We start from the raw sequence: 21002 nt of genomic DNA, 5'->3' as shown, positions 1-21002 counted from the left end.
CAAAATGTTGCAATGTCTCTAAATCTGCTAACCCTACAGTTTTGTAGTATGAGACTAATCTTAAACTGCAGTATCAAGACATCATGCTAAGATCTGTTGAGGTACAGGCTTTTCTGTAATGCTTATTTTTGTGTCCTTGGCTTTTTCTATATACTATATATGCTATGTTGTCATATCCCTCACATTTTCTGGATGAAGAAAAGATGTGTTAAATCTGTTTGTTTGTGTGATTACACATATGAAAGATGAAGTTATTTCTGAGAGAGGATGCTGAGAGAACGCATACAAAAGCAGTATGTGTTTTGCTTAATCCTTAAGAGCAAATCTGCGCTTGGGTACTCTGAGCTCTTGGTCCTCTCCCAAGAGGGCTAAAAGCTATTTCCTCCTTTCCTGTTTTCCGTTCTATACATGGCTTCATAAACACCACTTCACTGTATAGATTCTTACCTTTAGACAGGTTATACTTTGTGTATTGTTTTGCTAGTGACACCAATAAACAGTAAAAGAAAAAAATTACCAGTACGATTGAAACTTAGTAGTCAACGTTCTTTAATATTGCTTATTGTTTTCTCAAACTTTTATAGGGTTTTTTTAGAAGAACAATTCGTTTAAAACTCATCTATGATAAATGTGATCGCAACTGCAAAATTCAGAAAAAAAATCGTAATAAGTGCCAATACTGTCGTTTCCAAAAGTGCCTTTCAGTTGGAATGTCACATAATGGTAGGTAAGAGTGCCCTGACTAATTTGTTTGTTCCTATCCAGGGTCTGTTTCTGGAAGCAGGCACCTGGATAGCGTTCTTACTTATACATATGAGTTGAACCTCACATTTTGACAGTATAGATCATGGCGGGGGACACCAGTTTCCCTAATGAATAGTTAATGTAATTGATACACAGCTGCCAGATGTACTGTTACGAGCTTTACACAATTGTGCTGCACGTCTGTTTGTCCATATGAATGTTCATTTAGTTGCTTTCTTCACCCAGAACTTTGGGTTACTATTGCCACCCATTGAAACAAACTTCAATACTGGAAGAATTCTGATCAAGGGCATTGTAGAGGAGTAGGAGGAGAAAACCAGCTCATTGTGGAAGGGAATGACGTAGGATAGGAACCTGTAGGAAACCAGAATTCATTATCTTTCAGGTTACAGTGCAGCAGCTCTTGGGCAGGTGGTTCAGGGAGTGTGGGGGGAGGGTAAAGATCTGTGCTGACTGTGGAACAGGAATCTGGTAGGTTGTTTGTTAAATGGAATGGTAAAAATTCAGAGCATTTAGATATCCAGTTTAAAAATTATGTTATTGTTTGTGCTAATGATTTAAGATAAGGCTGATAAGCCTGTGGCTTGAAGGCCAATTCCAACCCACAAGGCAGTTTTATGCACAGTATGTAGTTTGCTAAGCAACTTTGGTGAAGAGGGAGAGGCCAAGCCATGAGAAAGCACATTTTGGTTGGCCAGATGATCGTAGTTTGATTTCCTTTCTGATAGTGTCAAGGCTGAACTTGGGAGCAGGTGCAATTAGGAAGTAGGTGAAAAGTAGGCGAAAATGCTGGGCTACGTGAAAACCTGTGGGTTAGGAGACAAAATTCCAAAGGAAACTGTACAGTCAATATAGCTGGTGTGGGGACATGGCTGGGGAAGCTGCCTATGACGTTGTAGTCTAGACTTCTAGCAAGAGACATTGGGAGAGTTGTCTTTCTTGTTCAGGGGAAGTCTGGCTCCTTTGTGATGAACCTTGACAGAGATTAAGGTCTGTTGGGAGAGGGTTGATAGTCTCTGCAAGACTGGTGATAACCTTCCTGAAGCAGTAGACTTGGGGGGAGTGTGCCAGCCAACAAAGGAACATCTCTGGGGCAGGAGTTGAGAGGGAGCTGTGCTGGTTGGCAGGAATGTTAACATTCAGGTGGATCTGTTTCATCCTACTAAAATGCTGTGGGCAGCTGTGCTCCAGCTGAAGGGAGTAGTAGCAGTTGTACTGGAGCAAACACATAGGAGGCAGTGGGGGAAGGAGGTGGCTGCTAACTTGCAGGTGATGCTTCTCGGGCAAAGAGCTAGAACTGGATTTACAGCCACGATCTTAAAACTCTTACATTTCAGTTTAGAGCAGGTATTCTTCCGCTTTTTTGATAGACCCGTGGCCAGATTCCAAATAGGCCTTCCATGTTGGACTTCCATTGAAGTCCAAAACTGTATTTCAGATCATGCCTTGAGTCACCTCCTTAAGGTCACAAGAAAATTTCTTGGGCATGTTGAAGGGCTAATTCTGCCTATGTTCTGAATTGCTCGGTCTAAGCAACGAGGTTGTTCTCTCACTGGTTAGATGCTGAAATGTGGCAAGAGCAACCGGCTATATTAACCGTCCCAAAACCTTGCACACCATCAGAGGGTAAGGCCCCTTTTAAAATGGAGCTGGTTTAGTTTTAAACTGAAACTGAAGAAGGATCTGGACATGCCTGTTTTATTGCTGAATGGCAAGACCACTTGCGCAAGAACTGGGAGATCTCCATATCCAGTGGTGTTTCAGATTTGCATCTCCTGTCTCTCAAATGAATATCCTATTGACTAGATTGGATACTCAAACTCTGTTCTCATCCTCTCCAGTCTTGAAGCGCTAGTCTATTGAAAAAAGAAGCATAAAATACTGGGCCTAGGAGGAGATTTTTTTACTGTAGCCTTTGAGCATAAATCCAGGTCCCTGGTCTGTTTTGTTCTCACTAGACACTACGGATATGTTGAACTGAACTTTCCGTGCATAAAGAACCGAATGCCCCAGCAGGGTCAGAATCAGCAATGGGATTTGGGCCCAAATCCGTTGCAGTGTTCCCTGTGGAGTAACTCCCCGGGCAGCTCTCCAGCTGGTGTGTGTGCTCTCTGCCAAGCTCCTGACAGGAGTTTATTCAGTTTTTTAGAATTCCCAAGCTGGACTTTGAGTTTCACGTTGGGATTTGTAGAACACAATAAGAAGAAAACAAAATACCACTACTTAGATAACGTACAAGGAAAAAGGTATGCGTTCTAGCTCATTGCAGATAGCAGTTTGTGTTCTCAAACATCTGATTACCTTCGATTTAGTATATTGTCTTGATAATTCATCACTGACTGGATGAGATTTTTTCACCCATTAATTTATCATAATAAAGATACTACCACCGTTTTTCTAGACAGAAAATCTTTATGCTCTAAACAGCAACAGTAAAAGGCATAGGTTTTTGTATAACTTGTGTTTGTTTTACAATTATGTCTTCCCATCAGCAATACGTTTTGGACGAATGCCAAGGTCTGAGAAGGCCAAGCTGAAAGCAGAAATTCTAACAGGTGAAAATTACGTAGAAGATTCAGAAATGGCAGATCTTAAATCACTTGCCAAAAGAATTCATGAAGCTTACCTGAAAAACTTCAATATGAATAAGGTTAAAGCCAGAATCATCCTGGCAGGGAAAACTAACAACAATCCAGTAAGTACTTCTGCTGTAACTTTAAAGTAAAGCTGGCAAGTACATAAGGTGATTATAATAATTTGTTAAACTCTTATTTTAGAAAATTTATTTAGAAAATAAATATCGTGCTAATACAGACATGAAATATGCAAAAAGAATACCTGTAGTAAGTACGGTTGGTTTTAGCCACTATCAGAGGAATAGGAAGCTTAAGGAAAATTGGGTGATTAACTTCTAAATGGAAGCTCATAACCTTAAATTATAGAAGACACACAAGGGAAAGAAAATCAGTTCTTAATCAAAAAACCAAAGGTGACATCTGAAGGTATGGGTGGGGGAAATGGTTCAAAATTAATCTCCTGTATGACAGTGAAAAACAAATAATAATATTTTTCTGCCACAAATGCCAGTATAAATACTGTTATTTTTTAGGGTGTATAGAAGCTCTGTATGACTTTTGTTTTAATCACAACAATATTACTGACAGGAGGAGAGAAAACTTGAGTTTGTAATTCTTTGTTTACAGTTCTGGCCGTTTCCTCACCCAGCCTTACCGGTCTTTACTGTATGGTTACTTTGAAAGGGAGAAGCAAGCAAGGTTGTGAAGACGTGTATGCTGTAGAGGTTATTTTTATTTCAGGATATTTTATCCAAGGTCTACATAATACTGTCAACTGCTTTTTGTTTTGTAGCAGATGAGATTGTATAACCATTGTAAGAACTAACTTGTTTCAATTTATGCGTATTGTTTTTAATTCTGTTGTGATTTATGTTAATTATATGTAGAAGATAAGTATCTTATTTTACGAACAATTTTAATCTCAGTAAAAATTTGCAGGGAAGAATTTTTAAATATGCTGTAATAAAAACCATGTAACTGTGGGGATGAGTATTATAAAAATTGTAGGCAAGCTGCCTTTTAAATTATGGAATTTGACATACTGTAGTCTAGTCTAGCCAATCATGCAGGCTTGTATGTTAAAAGGGAAATATATGAATAATACCAGTTTTTTTTCATTGGATTAAAGAGATGCTTAAAATTAAGCACGGGCTTAAACTTTTTTTGGGGTACAAACTGACATAAGCCTGCAAATACCATGCTTTAACACCTTACCAAGTAGGTAGCTGCATAAAGTCCTTTTCAAGCTTGTTACCACGTGCCAGAATCCTAAGTTACAATACGTATCACACATGCAGGGATCCTAGGTCACGGCATCCTAATTTTTGTGTTTGCATTTATGCGATCAATGCTCTCGGATTACAGTCATCTGATTGACTAGCTGATAGTGGCTTGCATGTGTCTTGGTAAATTTACAAGTAACAATTAATGAGGAACCAGATCTAGTATGTTATAAACAGGCTGCTTCTTCATTCTTCATTATGCAGGGAAGAGGAGAGATTTTATAAGCTATTTCATCATCTCTTGGGGAAAAACAAACGTTTTAATTTTCTTTTGACTTTTTAACAGGATTTTTTTTTAAAAAAAAAAAAAAAAAAGGTGGTGGTTGTGGGGAATTAACAGTCCACCTGTTTCTGAACAGTGCATTAACATCTGATTTTGCTGAATCCTAATTCTTTACACCACTGTAATTCATTTCGGAAAGAACTAGCATTTTTCATGATGACAAGGTATCCTTTTTAAGTTTAGCTCCTAAGTCCTTGGCCATACCTATTTTCTGAATAGTGAAATGATGATAAATTCCAAAAAGATTTACAGGATAGCTTACATGTTTTAAAGGGTTTAGAAGTGTGGTCGGTTTATTGCTTTGCCACTTTCTGCTCATATCTACATAGACAGTTCTGTGTACTAAGTACTGAAGTGAGATGAAATGTGTAGTTGCCATAAGCATTTAAAAAGGGGACAAATGTAGGAAATTAGCATGTTTGACAGTTTTCTAAGTGAAATAAGTGAATTCTATGAGTTTCTAACAGAACACCAAGTGTTCCTTGTGATATTTAATCTGCAATGAGCAAAACAGCACAGGGAAGGTTCTTTGCTTATCATTTATGGAAATAGATTTATGCTCAGGGCCCATCGCCATGACTTTGATAGGCTGGGAAGCACTGGATTTTGTTGTTTTTCTTTAGTGGATTGCCTTCTGTTTTGATTACTGGTCTTCAGATATGTATCAAAATATTTTTGAGTTCTGATTGTTCTTCAGAAAGTCCGAATGCTTTTTTTTAATATGAAGTTTTAAGAGACTGTCTCATCAGTTTGTAATGCACATAATTTTTTTTTAAACTAAGGGTGTTACGGAAAAGACCATGGTCAAGACTGGAAATTTGTGTTGTCTGACATTCTAGTGGGATTCCAGCTTTAGAGACGACTTGGCATTAACTGTAGCTAAAAAGATGAGCTGAGTTTCTGTGATAGATCATCTGTGACATAGTCTATGAAAATCTGGTAATCAGAGGAGCAGTACAGAGTTCACATTCTTGTGCAAATATGCTGTCCTATATTTAAATGACTGTCTGTATTCCCCCTAGGATGCCTCAGGAAAGCATCATGATGTGCATCAAGTGTAGTTAGTTTAGGAATCGATAGGATTTGTAGGCAGAATAACCTGGACTTCTGGAGAAGGTAATACAAGTCTTTTGTAAACCTTCTGGGACTTGCTCTGAGATGGACGTATGCATACTAAGCACAGTGCTTCTGGTTCTTCATTGTAACTACCACATAAAACTAGATTAAAGATATGTGATACATACTTACATCTTATTATTTGCATTGCCATTGGCAGCGCAGACCTCTTCTTAGATATTGCAGTTCATAGTTCTGTAATATGTGGTTTCTCTTTATGCAGAAATATGAAAGAACTCATGGTTTATTGATAGTTGAAGACTGATTAGCGTGAAAGCTAAAGTTTATCAAAATACATATTCTTTAGGAAACCAATGATTAATAACCATTATTTTGTAACTGAATTAGGTTGTTTTTTTTCTCTGTAGCCATTTGTTATATATGATATGGATACCTTGTGCATGGCAGAGAAGACTCTGGTGGCAAAATTGGTAGCCAATGGAATTCAGAACAAGGAAGCAGAAGTTCGAATCTTCCACTGCTGCCAGTGTACGTCTGTAGAGACAGTCACAGAACTTACTGAATTTGCCAAATCTATCCCTGGCTTCTCCAATCTTGACTTGAATGATCAAGTGACACTGTTAAAATATGGGGTTTATGAAGCCATATTTGCCATGTTAGCATCTGTGATGAACAAGGACGGGATGCTGGTAGCCTATGGAAATGGTTTTATAACCCGGGAGTTCCTGAAAAGCCTGAGAAAGCCATTCTGTGACATAATGGAGCCAAAATTTGATTTTGCAATGAAATTCAATGCACTGGAATTGGATGATAGTGATATATCGCTTTTTGTTGCTGCCATCATTTGCTGTGGAGGTAAGCATTACTTATTTGTTCTTTAAGGTAGTAATTTTTTTAATTTTCTTTACATAAATTAATAATTTTAATAGAAAAACTTACATATTTCTTTAAGATGCAATTCTACCACTATGTCATTTTCCCTTTTAGCATGTTCCGTGGAAGACACTGTGTAACTCTTAAGTCCTGAGCCTGTATTTTGCTTTGCAGAATAGTAGACGTGCTTGGAATTACTGTTTAGCCACAGAGAGGGGTCTAGTTACTCTCTGTTTTTAAAAGTGGGATGCAAAGAGCGTTAGTGTTTGTTTTGTTTGAGGTGTGGAGGATTTTTTTTTAATGTTTAAAGCTGGATTGGAAACGCTATTTGTATCTGCCAAATGGGCAGGAAAAAATACTATGTAATAAGACTGGAGGCAGGTGCAGATTATAGCTTTGCTCATCTTTGACACTTGCTGATTGCATCATGTAATGGGTTCTGCACAAATGCACAGCTCTGTTGATGCCTTCCTATGTTCTGAGTTGAATATCGCTAACTGTTAAAAAAAAAAAAAAAGCTTAGCTAATTTAAAAAAAATTTAAAAATAAAATGGCATTTTTAAAAATTATTTCATAGTACCTAAGGACATGGGGTTTGGCTTTCCTGTTTTTTGTTTTGTTTTGTTAATGCCTGTTGTTTGAACTCTTTGTGAGTAAAGGAACACAAATTTAATAATAACTTGTAATTCTTTCTTTCCTCCAAAAAGCAAGGATGTTCATGTTTAAGGTTAAATTCAAATCTATCCATAAGTGTTTTAAGAAAGGGAAAGAAAAGATCAGGAAAGTTCCAACAACTGCTCCCTCCTCCCTTTTTTGCATTCAGCCATATGCATAGGATGTTTCACTGCCCCGGTTGCGTCCTCAGCACTTACAAGAAGAAAGATACAATCTTTAGACTTTCAAAAGCTTCATGTGCTAGTTTAGGCAGCAAATTCCCATCAAATCTTGACTTGTGCACAATACATTGGTATTTTGACATTTTCAAAAGTCAAGGGAGTTCTTTGCAGGCAAAATGGTTTGGTTTGGTTTGGTTCCCCGCCCCCCCCCCCCTCCCCCCCCCCCAATCCTTCTTGAAACTAGCTTCAGTTTTAGCCTGATGTCCCAGAATTCTTACAGAGAAGCTCGATCTGGAGAGTAAAGGTATTATAGGACTGTAGGTAGCTGAAAATGAGCTCATAGACTAGGAAGAGTGAAACATCCTTAATAGTGCTTCTCTGCGTCCTGTCAGTAACTTGTGCTGTGCCAATATACATATGGGAACCAAGAGTTAAAGCTTGTTATTTATGTCTTGCCGTATTGCTACCAGACTTCAAGAACTCTCTAGAAGTAGACTCATGCTTTCTTTTTCCATCCTTACTGTTTTAATTCTGTTATCAGGACATACAGAATATAGAACTGGATTTCTAGGCTGGATATCTCTGCTGGGTTTTGGGCTGAGAGAGTGTGTGTGGGGGGGGGGTTCTGTTGTAGCACAGGTTGTATGAAATCTCTGCTCAGGTAACTGCAGGCATTGACAAAACTTTGTCCAAAGGGATAGAAAGCTACTTTTTTTAAAAAAAAAATATTATTTTTTCTTTTTTAAAGATTCATTTTGAGCCTCATTGTCCTCAGTGTATATTGTGTAAATTGTAAATACACACTGTAGCCTACAATATAGAATCTATAAAGTAGCCTATTTTAAAGAACAATTATAAAATTATCACATGTATCGTTTTGTTTTGAGAACAGATCGTCCTGGTCTTGTAAATGTAGGACACATTGAAAAAATGCAGGAGAGCATTGTGCATGTACTGAAACTTCATTTGCAAACCAACCATCCTGACGACACCTTCCTCTTCCCGAAACTTCTCCAAAAAATGGCTGACCTCCGACAACTTGTCACAGAGCATGCTCAGCTTGTTCAGATAATTAAGAAGACTGAATCTGATGCACATTTACACCCCTTACTACAGGAAATCTACAGGGATATGTATTAAGGATTTTTAGTATTTTTTTCCACAATATTTAAAGACAAAAGCAATACTAATAACAGATGGGAGCAAAACTACTTGCACAGTTATCTGCTGTTCACTCAGCTCAGAGCACGAGAAATCTAAAAGCTGGGTAACTGGAGTGTTACACTTCTTTCAGTTTGGGATCTTTTGTCTTTTGAAAGAGTTCTGCAGAAGAATACTGATCATAGTGCTTATGAAGTGTTTTACAATGGTTCTTTTATTTGGAAATTTGAAGATTGGTAAGGAATACATATTTGTACAATAAATCAGAATGTTAAGTAACAGAAATGAACAAAATTGTATTTCCTCTTGGCTTAGTCATTTTAGAGTTAATATAACAAATTCAGCAAATTCTCTCCAGGTGTATGCACAATCATAAAGATTATGCACTTTTGGCTAATAGTAGTTACTGAGAACCAACTAACGCTTTTTCTTACAGCAGTCAGTCTAGGTGTATCAAATGGTTGGATGTTACTGTACATACACCTCTAAAAAAATCTGAAAGACCTTTGAACCGCTGCTGCTCTAATTCCATGAAATGCAGCACAGCTTCGTATAGTATTACATTAGTATACCTTAGGATTAGCATGTTTAAAAGATGGTTCTTTTATGAAATGAAATAAAATCCAAAGAGCTATCTAAAATACAGCAGAGATGCTCCATTCAGGTGTTTTTTGAAGAGTAAGTGTAAGAAAGAGATGGAACCCTTTTTTCAAAAGTCTTTTAAGGAAATATAAAAATGTCCCTGGTGGAAAATATATCATACTTTATTATACGTGTCTTTTTGAGAACTTTTAAGATGCAGTTTTGACTTAAAAATATTACTTCAAATTAGGTAGGCTTTTGGAGAGACTGAAAAATCTGATTCTAGCCCAAAAAAAAAGAATTTCAGCTGCACAGCATTCTAGTGCAGGGATAGCTTACTCTGAAGAAATGATTGTATAGGAAAGGCACCTTCTTTCTTCTTGGCAGTATAAGAATTTTTTGGACCTGTTGACTTTTCTGATGAATACACTATTTCTTTTTTCCAATTACCCACTCGGATATATTTCCTTCTATTATTTCTTAGGCCTTCTGAATAGAAGTATTAGATTATGTTGCCAAATTTTGTCCTTGTCCATACAGCCACAGTGGATAAGGTGACAATATTACCAAGAACAGTGTTTGTAGGTGTGATTGCATAATATTATGAAAGACAGCACAGCTGAGAGTAAGATTATCATGTTCCTGAGAGCAAACTCCTGATTTTACAGTAGTACTTACTCCTGATGAAAAATAAGCCATAAGGAACTGCTTGACTTTGCCATTTTACAGAATCTTTTATCAGAGTGCTACATTAAAGTGCTAGCTGCATGCAAGACACTGTGCTATTTTTTTAATTTTTTTTTTTAATACAGTACCTTCACGTTATTATTTCTTTATTTTAATACTTCTTTCATAACACAAAGATCTCAGGAGCCAATCTTGGCATTTTCACGATAGTTTAGGTTTCAGTGGCACAGGAGGACACTTTGTACATTTTTACTGTAGCATGTTTAAAGACTTCAGAATCTTAAACCTTCATTACAAGAATTAAATAAGACTGATAAGGTGAGAACCTCACACTATGATTCTTATTTTAGTCACAATGCTTGTTTCTTTACAGGCCTGCTGGCATGGCTAGACATTGGATAAATTACACATTTAAAAGCAATTTGGTGTTTATCCAGGTGATGGTCATTAGCAGAGGTTTTAATGCCAGATGTAGTTAGTGTAAAACAGTAAAGCATAGGCCTCAAATTTGGTAACCGTCAAGGGCAGGATAGAAACAATAAATGCATGAGCAGAAAATTTTCTCCCCTTTCCTGTCGCCTGTCAGCAACAGCAAGAATAGGCCTTAACGTTACAGCTGCTTCTAATGCCTTATTAAGAGAATATTGTTGGCCTTACCAGGAAACAGCAGATGAAAAATGGATTGTCTTTTGTGTCTTACAGCAGTACAGATAGTAAGCCCTCAAAAATAACAGAAGTATTTTAACAATGATGCTGCTTTATTCTTCCAGTCAGCCATGTTTCACTAGGGAACTGTGGCGTTCAGATATAAGATATTCAGCATTGAAATAATTGATATGCAATATTGTTTACTAAAAAAAAATTAAATCATAGCCATTCTGTGATGGCATACTGAAACTCTAATAGCAAACTATTTTAAGTTTATCTTCTAATAAAAGTATAAGCTGATTTATTTTTTTTTTAATTTTTTTTCCCCCAAAGCTCAGATTTTTGCAAAGGGCAAATTTCAATGTTGTGTTCCATAGTTGAGGTGTACTGAAATTTCTCAGGAAAATCAGACGTGGACAGTGTGGACAAAACCTATTTTTACTGCTCTTGTTCTCAAAAGTGGCTAAAACACTTTATTGATAATAAATCCTTAAATACTCAACAAAACTATAAAGAATTGAAAACAGCATAATTCAGCAGAAGGCATAAAGTTTTAGCTATATTAATAGCTGCTTGTAACAGCTTCCTATTATTGGTGTTGGGATTTTTGGCGTAATTTGCGTTTTTCCTGTTCCAGATCCATTTTGTTTTCTTATTTGAAAACCAGCAAGCATTTTTTGACTAGTTCTTTGGACACCAAAGTTTGATTTCTCTTTTAAATTAAATTGAAGACCTTTAATGAAAAAAAAAAAAATGGAAAGAACGCATCTCAGAATTACAGAAATATGAACAAGCTGTTAACATAGCCTAAAATTCTGGATGGATCCCACTGCCCACACTGCTGCACCGTGCACATACCCACAGTCTTGTCAAAGAATGACACAGGGCAGAGAAGTCACTTCCCAAGCATTAATGGGCAAAAGGAATTCTTAATCTCTACATTACACTTCTAACAAAGTACATTCGCTACTGCAGTAGATGACTGCAGCAGGCTTTTGCCAATTAAATTTCGAGATAACTCAGTTTGTGTTTGGGTTTTTTTGAAGTTTGGAATCTTAACTAGTATGAGATCTAATACTGAGGAGCCTTCAGCTTTTCCACCTTATACAGATCGTTTAATATTTTAAAATACCCATTCTATGGAGGGAAAGAAACTGATCAGTGCTTTTACTATAGCACTGAAGAACTCTGGTTAGCAAGCAGTACCCGCAAACAGCTTAAGACAAGAGACAACAGAAGAATTGAGAAAAATCCTAGGAAACAATAGTATGACTTAAGTTTTCAACAAATATATAACGTACTCATTTTTGAGGGTTTTTTTACTTTATTTATTTATTGAGATGCCCTAGGTACTTTGACAAAGGGGAAGAAAAAAAAAGGAAAAGGAAGGCTTTGTGTCAAGTGTTACGGAAATCTGATGTTCATTTTTATCTCCTCCTTAAAGATTTTCTTTAAAGGTGTACTGTCTTCAGTGTCACAGCAAACAACTGCCATTTTAAAAAAAATCAGTTACTTTGTACCTTTTTAAAATTCAGAATCCCACTTTTATTATAAACACAAATTGATAGACAATAGATGGGAACGTTTTCCACTTACAGAAACTGAATCTTTCCCAACATTTAAAGAAATCTTTTTTACTTAATTGCCATTTCCATGTGCCTTTGCTTTGGTTCTAGCCAGCTGCTAGAAAGCTGAAGTGTTGCCAAAGAGCATATTTTTGCGTTATTTCTGGCCTGCGCAGATTTAGGAAATACCAGCAGTTGCACTAAGTCCGTTCTCATGAGAGAGCTAGCACAAGTTTGCGAATCAAAGAGCTTATAATAAGCATCTAAACATTTGTTTGTTTATTCAAACTGGTAAAACTTGGAGAGATTTATTCATCATGAGAGCTGGGTCACATACTATTTGAATCTCCTCCTTATTTCTATCGGAAACCCTGGATGACTTACGCACCATTTCAGACAAAGCAGTTAGCGAAGATTACACTGTAGCTGCCTGTACTGTGTCTGAAAAGGAACAATTCCAGCTCAGTCTCTCCTTAAAAGCATCCCTTTTAGTTGAAAATTTGCAACTATATTTAACAAATGCTTTTGCAGCAGTTGTGATACTGCTTAAGCATAAGGTCTTACAAATAATGGTCCTTCCCCCAAAACCCTGGTCCGTTAAGTGTTGAAGGTGTAGTGTGGTATCTGGTGCTTGCTTGTATCTCAAGTGCTTTCTTAATAATCTGCATATAATTTTTTTAAATCTAGGTTTAATCAGCTTTATTATCCTTCTTCTACTAGAGATTTAAATTATATGTGGGTTTGAGCTAAGATTATTGATATTGTTATGTGTTGTGGGATTTTTTTAATTTAATGTGATACCATTTCTTCATGTTTCAATTTGTAAAATATGAGAATTGCAAGATATAAACTTTCACTAAATTATATTACAGAGGTGCTTTAAGAAAAATACGTAAATTATTTAATTTAAATATTTGTTTCATACTTTATCTTGTGACCCCTTTTGTACAGTGAGGAAAGATATACTTTTATGGGGGTAAGGATGATGGGCCTGAAGTCAAAGACAAACTGCTATTTATTCCTGTCTAGTCTTTATTACTGTATCATTTGTGAAGAAGTATCACAAATTCTGCAACTTCTCAGTGTTTGTTATTGACAACTGTAACAAAATTTTAAAATATATTTTCACATAGAACGTGGACTTCCTTTTATTTAATTTTAATAAAAGTAAGTCTAGGTGAAGAGCTGCAATTCCAAAACAGAGTTAATATTTTTAATGTCTTAAGTTCACCAATATGAAAGACAGTTCATAGAACTAAGTTCATCTTTGCTTTACAGCACAGTAGTTCATATTCCTTAAAACTCTGAAAAGAGCGCGAAAGAGAGCTACATTTTGTTAATACTCCATTACTGGTATTCTCCGAGGAACTGATTGCAGCTTACTAGGAATAGTAAAGTGTATTCAGGATCATTTCCTTCTACCTGCACTAGCTTGATTTGCAGTTTTTATAGATGTATTTTAAATACGGAATTTGACAATGCAAAACAAAATGTTGAAATGCCGTTATTGGCATTTTCTATAGGAGCGTTCCCTTTATGATTTTAAGTAGAGGTGAATTCCGAATCTGTTCACAGCGATTCTGTGTCCTGTGTTTCAGGTGTGGCAGGCTGTGCCTACAGCATTCCAGCTAACGAATCCCGATAGAAAAGTTACCTTGTAAAGGTACACTTTTTATTTTGCTGTAGTCAAAACATAGCATCTAGTGCAAGCACAGTATGTTACAAACGTTCCAGCAATGATTTATACTTAGTGCATTATATAGATAAATAGATAAAATTCTATTTCCCCAAATCACTGCATCTTGAAATTTTCACTTGATCAGTGTGACCATACAGGTATATTGTCTACCAAGATGTTTGTGTCTTATTTATAAAAGCTCGACTGGAGTTTCTTGTGGTAACCTACAGCTACTTCTTTACTCAATTTCATAGCCAGCAATGAAAAAAACACCTGTAAAAGGTACTACCGGATAATGTCACTTTACACTGTAGATATGTGATACAAATTCACGTTAACTAAACCCGTCCTAGGGCAAGGGCGTTTCCTCTCTTGTTTTCTCTAATGTGCTTACAGGTTTTAAAAATATTTTTCTGCTCCTGAAGCTGTTGGTTTTGGGTTTTTTTCTTGAACTCCTTTATTGTGTTAGTCAATCTTGCCAGAGTTCAGTGCAAGGATGTTTCAAAAGAGAATTCCAATTGCAAGGACCTCAATTTCACGGGTTTCCTCTGCCCAGGGGATAGGCTGCATGCACAAAAGAGAATAATCTGATTAGAGGCTGGGCTTTAAATACAGACTGCAAGATCAAGCATAAGGTACTTGAAGTATTTTGGAATATTTTCTCAGGTTGGATATGCAGGTACAGTAATCCCTATTGTGGAAAAGACACCAGCCTTATGATCAATGCAAGAAGTTTCATGGCATTCTTTACACTTGAAAGAAAAAAAAAAACAACTGGTGGTACGGGAAAATACTAACTCCCGAAAAACTGGCAACATGCAGGTATTGCATTCTACTTCTACTGCGTAGGAGTGCAGTTTAATCATTCAAAATCTGTTTGTGATGTGCAACAGGAACGGTAAGAAGGTTAGCAAATTTTCTGGTGGATGATTCATGTGCAGATAACCAGGTAGAGTGCTGTTCAAATCCACTCTCCATTACCTCTGGGACATTTGCATGTCAAGGTGTATTTTGCCACGCGGCAGCACAGGGTTGCCTTCATGGAGTAACAGCAGTAACACAGCTGTTAGTGGTCCCATGTGCGTATGCAGAGCGGTATCTGTGGGCACTCACCAGCGGCGCCGTCCAGCACACAGTTACCAAGCAGACTGCTACGGCTCTTCTGTGGATAGCGGCAGGGAGCTTGCTTCTGATCAAATCATTCACCCCTCTCCCCTGGGAAACTAATCCTGTGGAGCAGGTGGATATGTGAAGCCCTGGCTCCATCTCAGTAGCCACAGATACCTTCCTCTGGCTTCAGAAGTGGAAGGAAGAGCATTTATGGCTTTAGTTATTTCTTCAGTAATCAATGTTCTAGTGTTATGGATTTTAACCAACCCACCCCTCTTAACTGTTTGACAAAGCCTGTTTTATCAGCCTCTCGGATGAGCTGTATTTCGTATTGCCTCTGCTATGTCACAGCTTTTACAAACAATCGCTCTGAATTTCCCTTAGGATTGTAACACAACAGTTTACCTACATCATAATGTTAAACCCCTTCATCACATCTTAAATTATCTGTTACCTGGTATGACCCAAAAAAGCACGTTTTTGATAACTTTGCCAAACCCTAATCACTAGAGCTAGCAAGTGTTTAATTAAGTCAAGATATCAATATTAAAGAGAAAAAACCACCAAATCATTGTTTCCAGTCATGTATGTTTTTAGGAGGTTCTGGGTACATTTTATTACAGTAAATATGGAGCTTAAAAGAACAGACACTTCTTGCAGGGAGTAGTCAAACCCAGTTCTCGTGGAATGCTTGTTTCCCAGTAAAATACCACTAATTCAAGCCAAGTTCCCAAGTTTCTTTCTGTCAGAACAATGCAAATGAAATTTTCAAGAAAGAATGGAAGCCCTGGTCTCACAGGGATTTACAGGAAAGACAAAGTCTCTTGCACTTGGGAATGTAAAAATTACACATAGCTAAATATGACAATGCATTCTCAGATGTTACCAGCCTACTGATCTAGGATGAAAAAAACTTGAACTAAACATTTTTTGTCTTTTTTGCATTCTGATTTTTCTGTCTCCTTTAAAAATAAGAGGTTGAATTCATAGTGTTTGTATAGAGACTGGTAGGAACCTATGTGCTTTAAAAAAATTAAAAAGTCATCCTTTAAGACTGAATGTAAACACAGTTAATTTGAAATATGGATTTGCCTTAATGGTTTTAAAAAAAAAAAAAATAAAGTATTTTTAGAAGTGAATTTAATGACTTGTGCTGATCTTTTACTTCCAGGGAAGTAATTCACTGTAATGTCATGGTTTTGACACAAACACGCTTGGTAGCTGCCTCTTGTACATTACCCAAAGCAGCTGCCAAATCTTAAGAGTCCCTCCTTCAAAGACTCTGCACACATGAGTAACTTTTATGTACATGGGAGCAGTTCTGTTTGGTGCTCTTGAACAACCACTAACGATTGCAACTGATAGCTTGTGTAAATGTTTGCCAAATCAGGATCTGGGGAGTGCAGGGTGGTGGCGCAGCTGAGAACGGTGGCGCCTGTTGCTCCTGCCATAGTACCAGTGGCATGAATATGTGTTTTGTGCTGCTCTACTGTAGTTAAGAACTTGAATGATTTTGCCTTCACCTGATTTGCCTTAATTTGGTATACAAAGCCTGCTTCAGAAAAAACTTAGCTGCTTAACATTAGAGCAGGGAGTAATCATGCTGATTTCTAGCAGTGAACAAGAGTGGACAAGCAACCTTTGATGGAATTGGTGCCCAGGTTTTTTTGGGTTAGTATCAAATACCTGTTAACAAACTGTGTTAAGTACGCTTACTACATAATAAGATGTGAGTATTGCAAGGACGTTTTGAAGTTGGAATGATATTTCAAACATCTTTAAAGTGCTGATGCTTACAGGTTTACTGTTAGACACACCCTTTAAATTGGGAACGTGCGTGTAACGTACATACACACATTGCATACATAATATGTATTTACATAGCTATTTCATCAGTTTGTCTGCCGACCCACCGTCCTGCTGTGTCCTTTCATTCTCGTTGACTGTGACCAGGTTGAGACGTTTGTTGAATTCAACAAACACTGAATGCACTTCTCCATGAAGTATAGCACACTAATTTGATGAGCATGACTTCAATTAAATCTGTTGGAAGGATATATCACTGATAATTGGTTTCCTTCAAGAATCTGGGGATTTATTAAGCTGGTAAGAGTGCTGAAGCAAAATTTACAGCAGAGGGTAAAGAATCACAAGCTATGCTGAGGAGCATTGAAGGCCTGATTCTGAGCAGCAGAAAGTACTTGCAGAACCTGATGAAACCAAACTATAACGACTGCATTCCTCAAAGAGTAGGCCTCGTGGCTGGTAAGTTTGTCCATGACGGCATTTCGTCTGTGAAACCACATATATACCAAAACAATATACCAAGTCCATAATGCTTATGTTCAATGTGAATATAAGAATATGAAATACATAATAATGCTTTGTCATTCCAGAAAATACCAAGTTGTATGTAGGTCAACCTTCCTACCCTAAAGCATAGACCAGAGATGCCAGAACATATCTAACAGCCCTGAGCTATTGAGCCAGTTTGTGGTACTTGTTGGAAATACGATTTTCTTCACCTAAAAGGTATGTGTAACTAGGTAACTGTGAAGCAGAGGTACCCTTAACTTGGCTTTCTCCGTTGTGCTCAAGAGAAATAAATGAGCTGTACTGGACCAAATTAAAAATTCTGTAGTTACAGGTTCTGCTGCCTTTTAGTAACTGAGTCTACTTCCCCTCTGGTTCAACTGAACAATCACTTAAAGGTAGGGTCATTTCTGAGGGCTTTAAATGATGCTGCTATCATCTCATGATGGCAAAGATAATGATTATGAATAAATGAGTTAACTGCATTTTTTTTAAGAGCACAGAGGAGGTTGAACAGGAGGCAAAACAGTTCAGAGACACCAGCTCCTTCCCAGCACATTAGTAGGCGCATCCCCCAGTCCCAAGACAGACTTGCATGTCATACAACTGAAAGACACACTCACGTTTAGATGCGAACTGCACTAGCCAGGCTTCTAAAACGTACTCTCAAGCTAAGAGTTGAGATATAACCTGTTGCATACAGGAAATAGTGTTTTACAAAGACATTTGCTGGTATAAACATATTACATGATCTCACATAACTATGTTGCTTTTTGTCACCTTGACTATAAGACTACAATTTTAAGACAGAAAAGCGCTGCAATTCTCTTTTTAGCATCTCTCGTTCTGTTTAAAGTTCTGGTTTTAGCACAGAGGTTTATGCCTCTGTTATTTGTACAGAGCTGGTAAGATACACTAAAACTTTTAAAGTCTAACATAAAACGGAAACTTAATACCACCTATTTTAAATAAATTTAATATCATTTTCTGTGAAAGTGTAGTCTCTTGTCACTGCAAAAAGGAATCTGAAATGTTGACTTCTAACATGTATCTTTTTTCCCACAAAGATGTGTGTATGTATATACACATATATATATATATACACACATATACATATATAACGTCATAAAGCACATAGAGCTTGAGAAGGGTACTAACAGGTCTGTTATTGCTCCTCTAGTAACCGCAGAAATTCCAGTCCTCAACAGAGGACACCAATATACTAGGGTCAGGGAAAAAAAAAAAAAAAAAAGATTGACTTTAGGACACAAACATCCTGAAGAACTAAAAAGAACTCGCTGAAATAATGTTCATTTCTTTTAACAGACATACAGATCATTCTACTAAAATGATCAAGTTTAGATGTTGACATATGACAAATTATATGGATAGGATAGTTGAGAAAAGAGGAGATACTAACAAGACATTAACTGGTTCTGAACCAATGACCAACAAAAGCTTGACTAAATAATGTGATTTGGTCATTCAGGAGCATTCTAGACATCTTCTTAAGGTGTGTGACTATTTGGTTTTACATAAATGTCACCTAAATTTTCCTTGTAATGAAGGCAAAATCAACACAAGTAATTGAGCAGCTAATTTTTTGAGCTAAACATATTGCTATTTGCCTCACAATTTTTTTACTCTTTTTTTGACTGAAACTGTTTCTGAAATCCCTGTTCTAGGTACAGTTTAATTGCCCAGTTCAGGTAAGAATTGAGCTTATTAACTGAACTTTTGTATTCCTTTTCAATTTAATATCAGTTAATCTTTACCTGTAAAGCAAAAACTAGATGTATTAAGGGTCCTCTCCTGTCACTATACTGACATGAACCAGAAGGCTGAGTGCCAAGTGAGTGCAAGTGCAAGTGACTTGTATCTTTTTTTTAATTATTATTTTATTATAAGAGCACCTACCTTCAGAAGTGTTAAAGCTGTGATAGTATTTTATAATTTTATTTATTATATATTCTATTTATTTTATAATTTTATTATAGTCTTGAAGAATGGAGATATTTCTATGGATATCTGTGACATTTTCTCATAACAGTTTTATTTTAGACTTTACAATAAAGCTTTGAACTCCTTGTCTATGGTAATACCTTATCAGGACAGCACTGTCAGGTTAACAATTGGTGTATACTGACTTTCTTGTATGTATATTGAATTAAGCCAGATACATCTGGCTCAGATTTTCGTAACACTGTAGGAGTGTCAAGAATAACATAATACATTAAAATAACAAATACGAAAATTTGGACATGGGCTCTATGCTATATGCTGTTTAGGTTTTTTACTATATGCATTTCATGTGGTGACAACACGCTTGTCTGCTGTTTTTTCTGGCTCCTCAACACCTTAAGGACATACTGCTGGCACTGCAATCACTGGATGGTTATGTTTGAAACCAAGCCAATTGTAAGGAAATGTGTTACTGTGTTCTGTAGTAGTGAGCTGATGAAGGTCACTTCTTTAAAAGGAGCAACATGATAGTCTCCAAAAGGAGAGAAGAGAAACCCCTGCCAAATATCTGTCTCTCTTGGTCCTTCATATTTATGTTCCTGTATCCATTTTTTTACAGGGGAAGGATTTTTGTTGGGCCTTCCTTTTATCCATATCTTCTTGTATTTCCAAAGGAAAGGCCTTTAGGTTTTCATTCACACAGGGGAGGCAGAACCTTTTGGAGTAGAACAGACTACATTCCTGTAAAGAAAATAACATTATTAGCATGATACACAAAATGGGACTGTTAAGTTCCAGTCTCATTAAACATTTATATTTCAAATTTTTCTAAATTGAATTCTTCTTCTAGGTTGAAATATTCCAGCAATTTTGCTTCTTCCTGTTCGATAATTCTAACACCTGGTTAGAGCTAAATGGGTGAAAAATAAAAACTGAGTCTGTAACAAACACTAACAAATCAACTGTCATCTTGCTCCTTTAAAAGAATTTACCTTCACCAGCTCACTGCTACGGAGAACAGCAACACATTTCCTTACAACTGGCTTGTCCTTCAAGTATCATTCATGGTTCTCCTGGTGCGATCACTAATCAACAGGTTTTAATGGGTAAACTGGAGCCAGTGTTGCTGATGGATTATTCTTCAAGAGTTAAACATGAATAAAGGCATCAGTATGGATGGATCAGGACATCTTTTGGGGAGTAATGGATTCCATGGGTTTTACCTAAATAGCAAAGTGTTCCTCTAAAGCTAAATCTTAGCTTACAAAGATTCCTCCCTCCTGGGAGGATCTTCCAAGTTCCTGCACTGGTATGTGAGACCTGAAGTCTCAGAACACTCTTCCTTGCCAATCTCCACAAAAATGGCCTAAAGACCAGCACAAGTACAAAGAACGTAGGCATAGGGCTGTAAAGTCTCAAAGACTTCAGCTGCATCTTTTTCCATAACACTTGAAATAACCTCATTAACCTCTGTGCTTGTATTGCCCTAGGAGAATACTAAAAAGTATAAATATATCAGCATCACAGAGGTGTCCAATAACCAGAATGGCTGAACAAATTTAATTTGGCTGAGGCAATTCAACTGATGTTTCATCCACTACCC

The 21002-nt window shown here is 36.9% G+C and overlaps 2 protein-coding genes across 8 annotated transcripts in view; one reads left to right on the top strand and one right to left on the bottom strand.

Moving 5' to 3' along the window:
* The window catches only part of PPARA (peroxisome proliferator activated receptor alpha), a 44730-nt gene extending 28467 nt beyond the window's left edge, over nucleotides 1–16263 (top strand). For 3 of the 4 annotated variants that reach the window (XM_027805562.2, XM_005439255.3, XM_055712566.1), the window contains 4 exons: nucleotides 585–723; nucleotides 3258–3460; nucleotides 6392–6839; nucleotides 8586–16263. In XM_027805562.2, the coding sequence (XP_027661363.1) occupies nucleotides 585–723; nucleotides 3258–3460; nucleotides 6392–6839; nucleotides 8586–8833 (1038 nt within the window). In that variant the 3' untranslated portion in view covers nucleotides 8834–16263. Of the gene's footprint in view, nucleotides 1–584; nucleotides 724–3257; nucleotides 3461–6391; nucleotides 6840–8585 lie in introns of those variants that run through there. The other variant, XM_055712567.1, reaches the window with a different exon arrangement.
* Nucleotides 15713–21002, bottom strand: part of CDPF1 (cysteine rich DPF motif domain containing 1) — a 22474-nt gene continuing 17184 nt past the window's right edge. For all 4 annotated transcript variants that reach the window (XM_055712570.1, XM_055712568.1, XM_055712569.1 and 1 more), the window contains one exon: nucleotides 15713–20140. In XM_055712570.1, the coding sequence (XP_055568545.1) occupies nucleotides 19991–20140 (150 nt within the window). In that variant the 3' untranslated portion in view covers nucleotides 15713–19990. The remainder of the gene's footprint in view (nucleotides 20141–21002) is intronic.

This window comes from Falco cherrug, chromosome 5 (assembly GCF_023634085.1).
Source record: "Falco cherrug isolate bFalChe1 chromosome 5, bFalChe1.pri, whole genome shotgun sequence".
Taxonomy (NCBI): Eukaryota; Metazoa; Chordata; class Aves; order Falconiformes; family Falconidae; genus Falco; species Falco cherrug.
The sequence above is the reverse complement of the archived record's forward strand: the minus strand, read 5'-3'. Positions and strand labels throughout refer to the sequence as shown.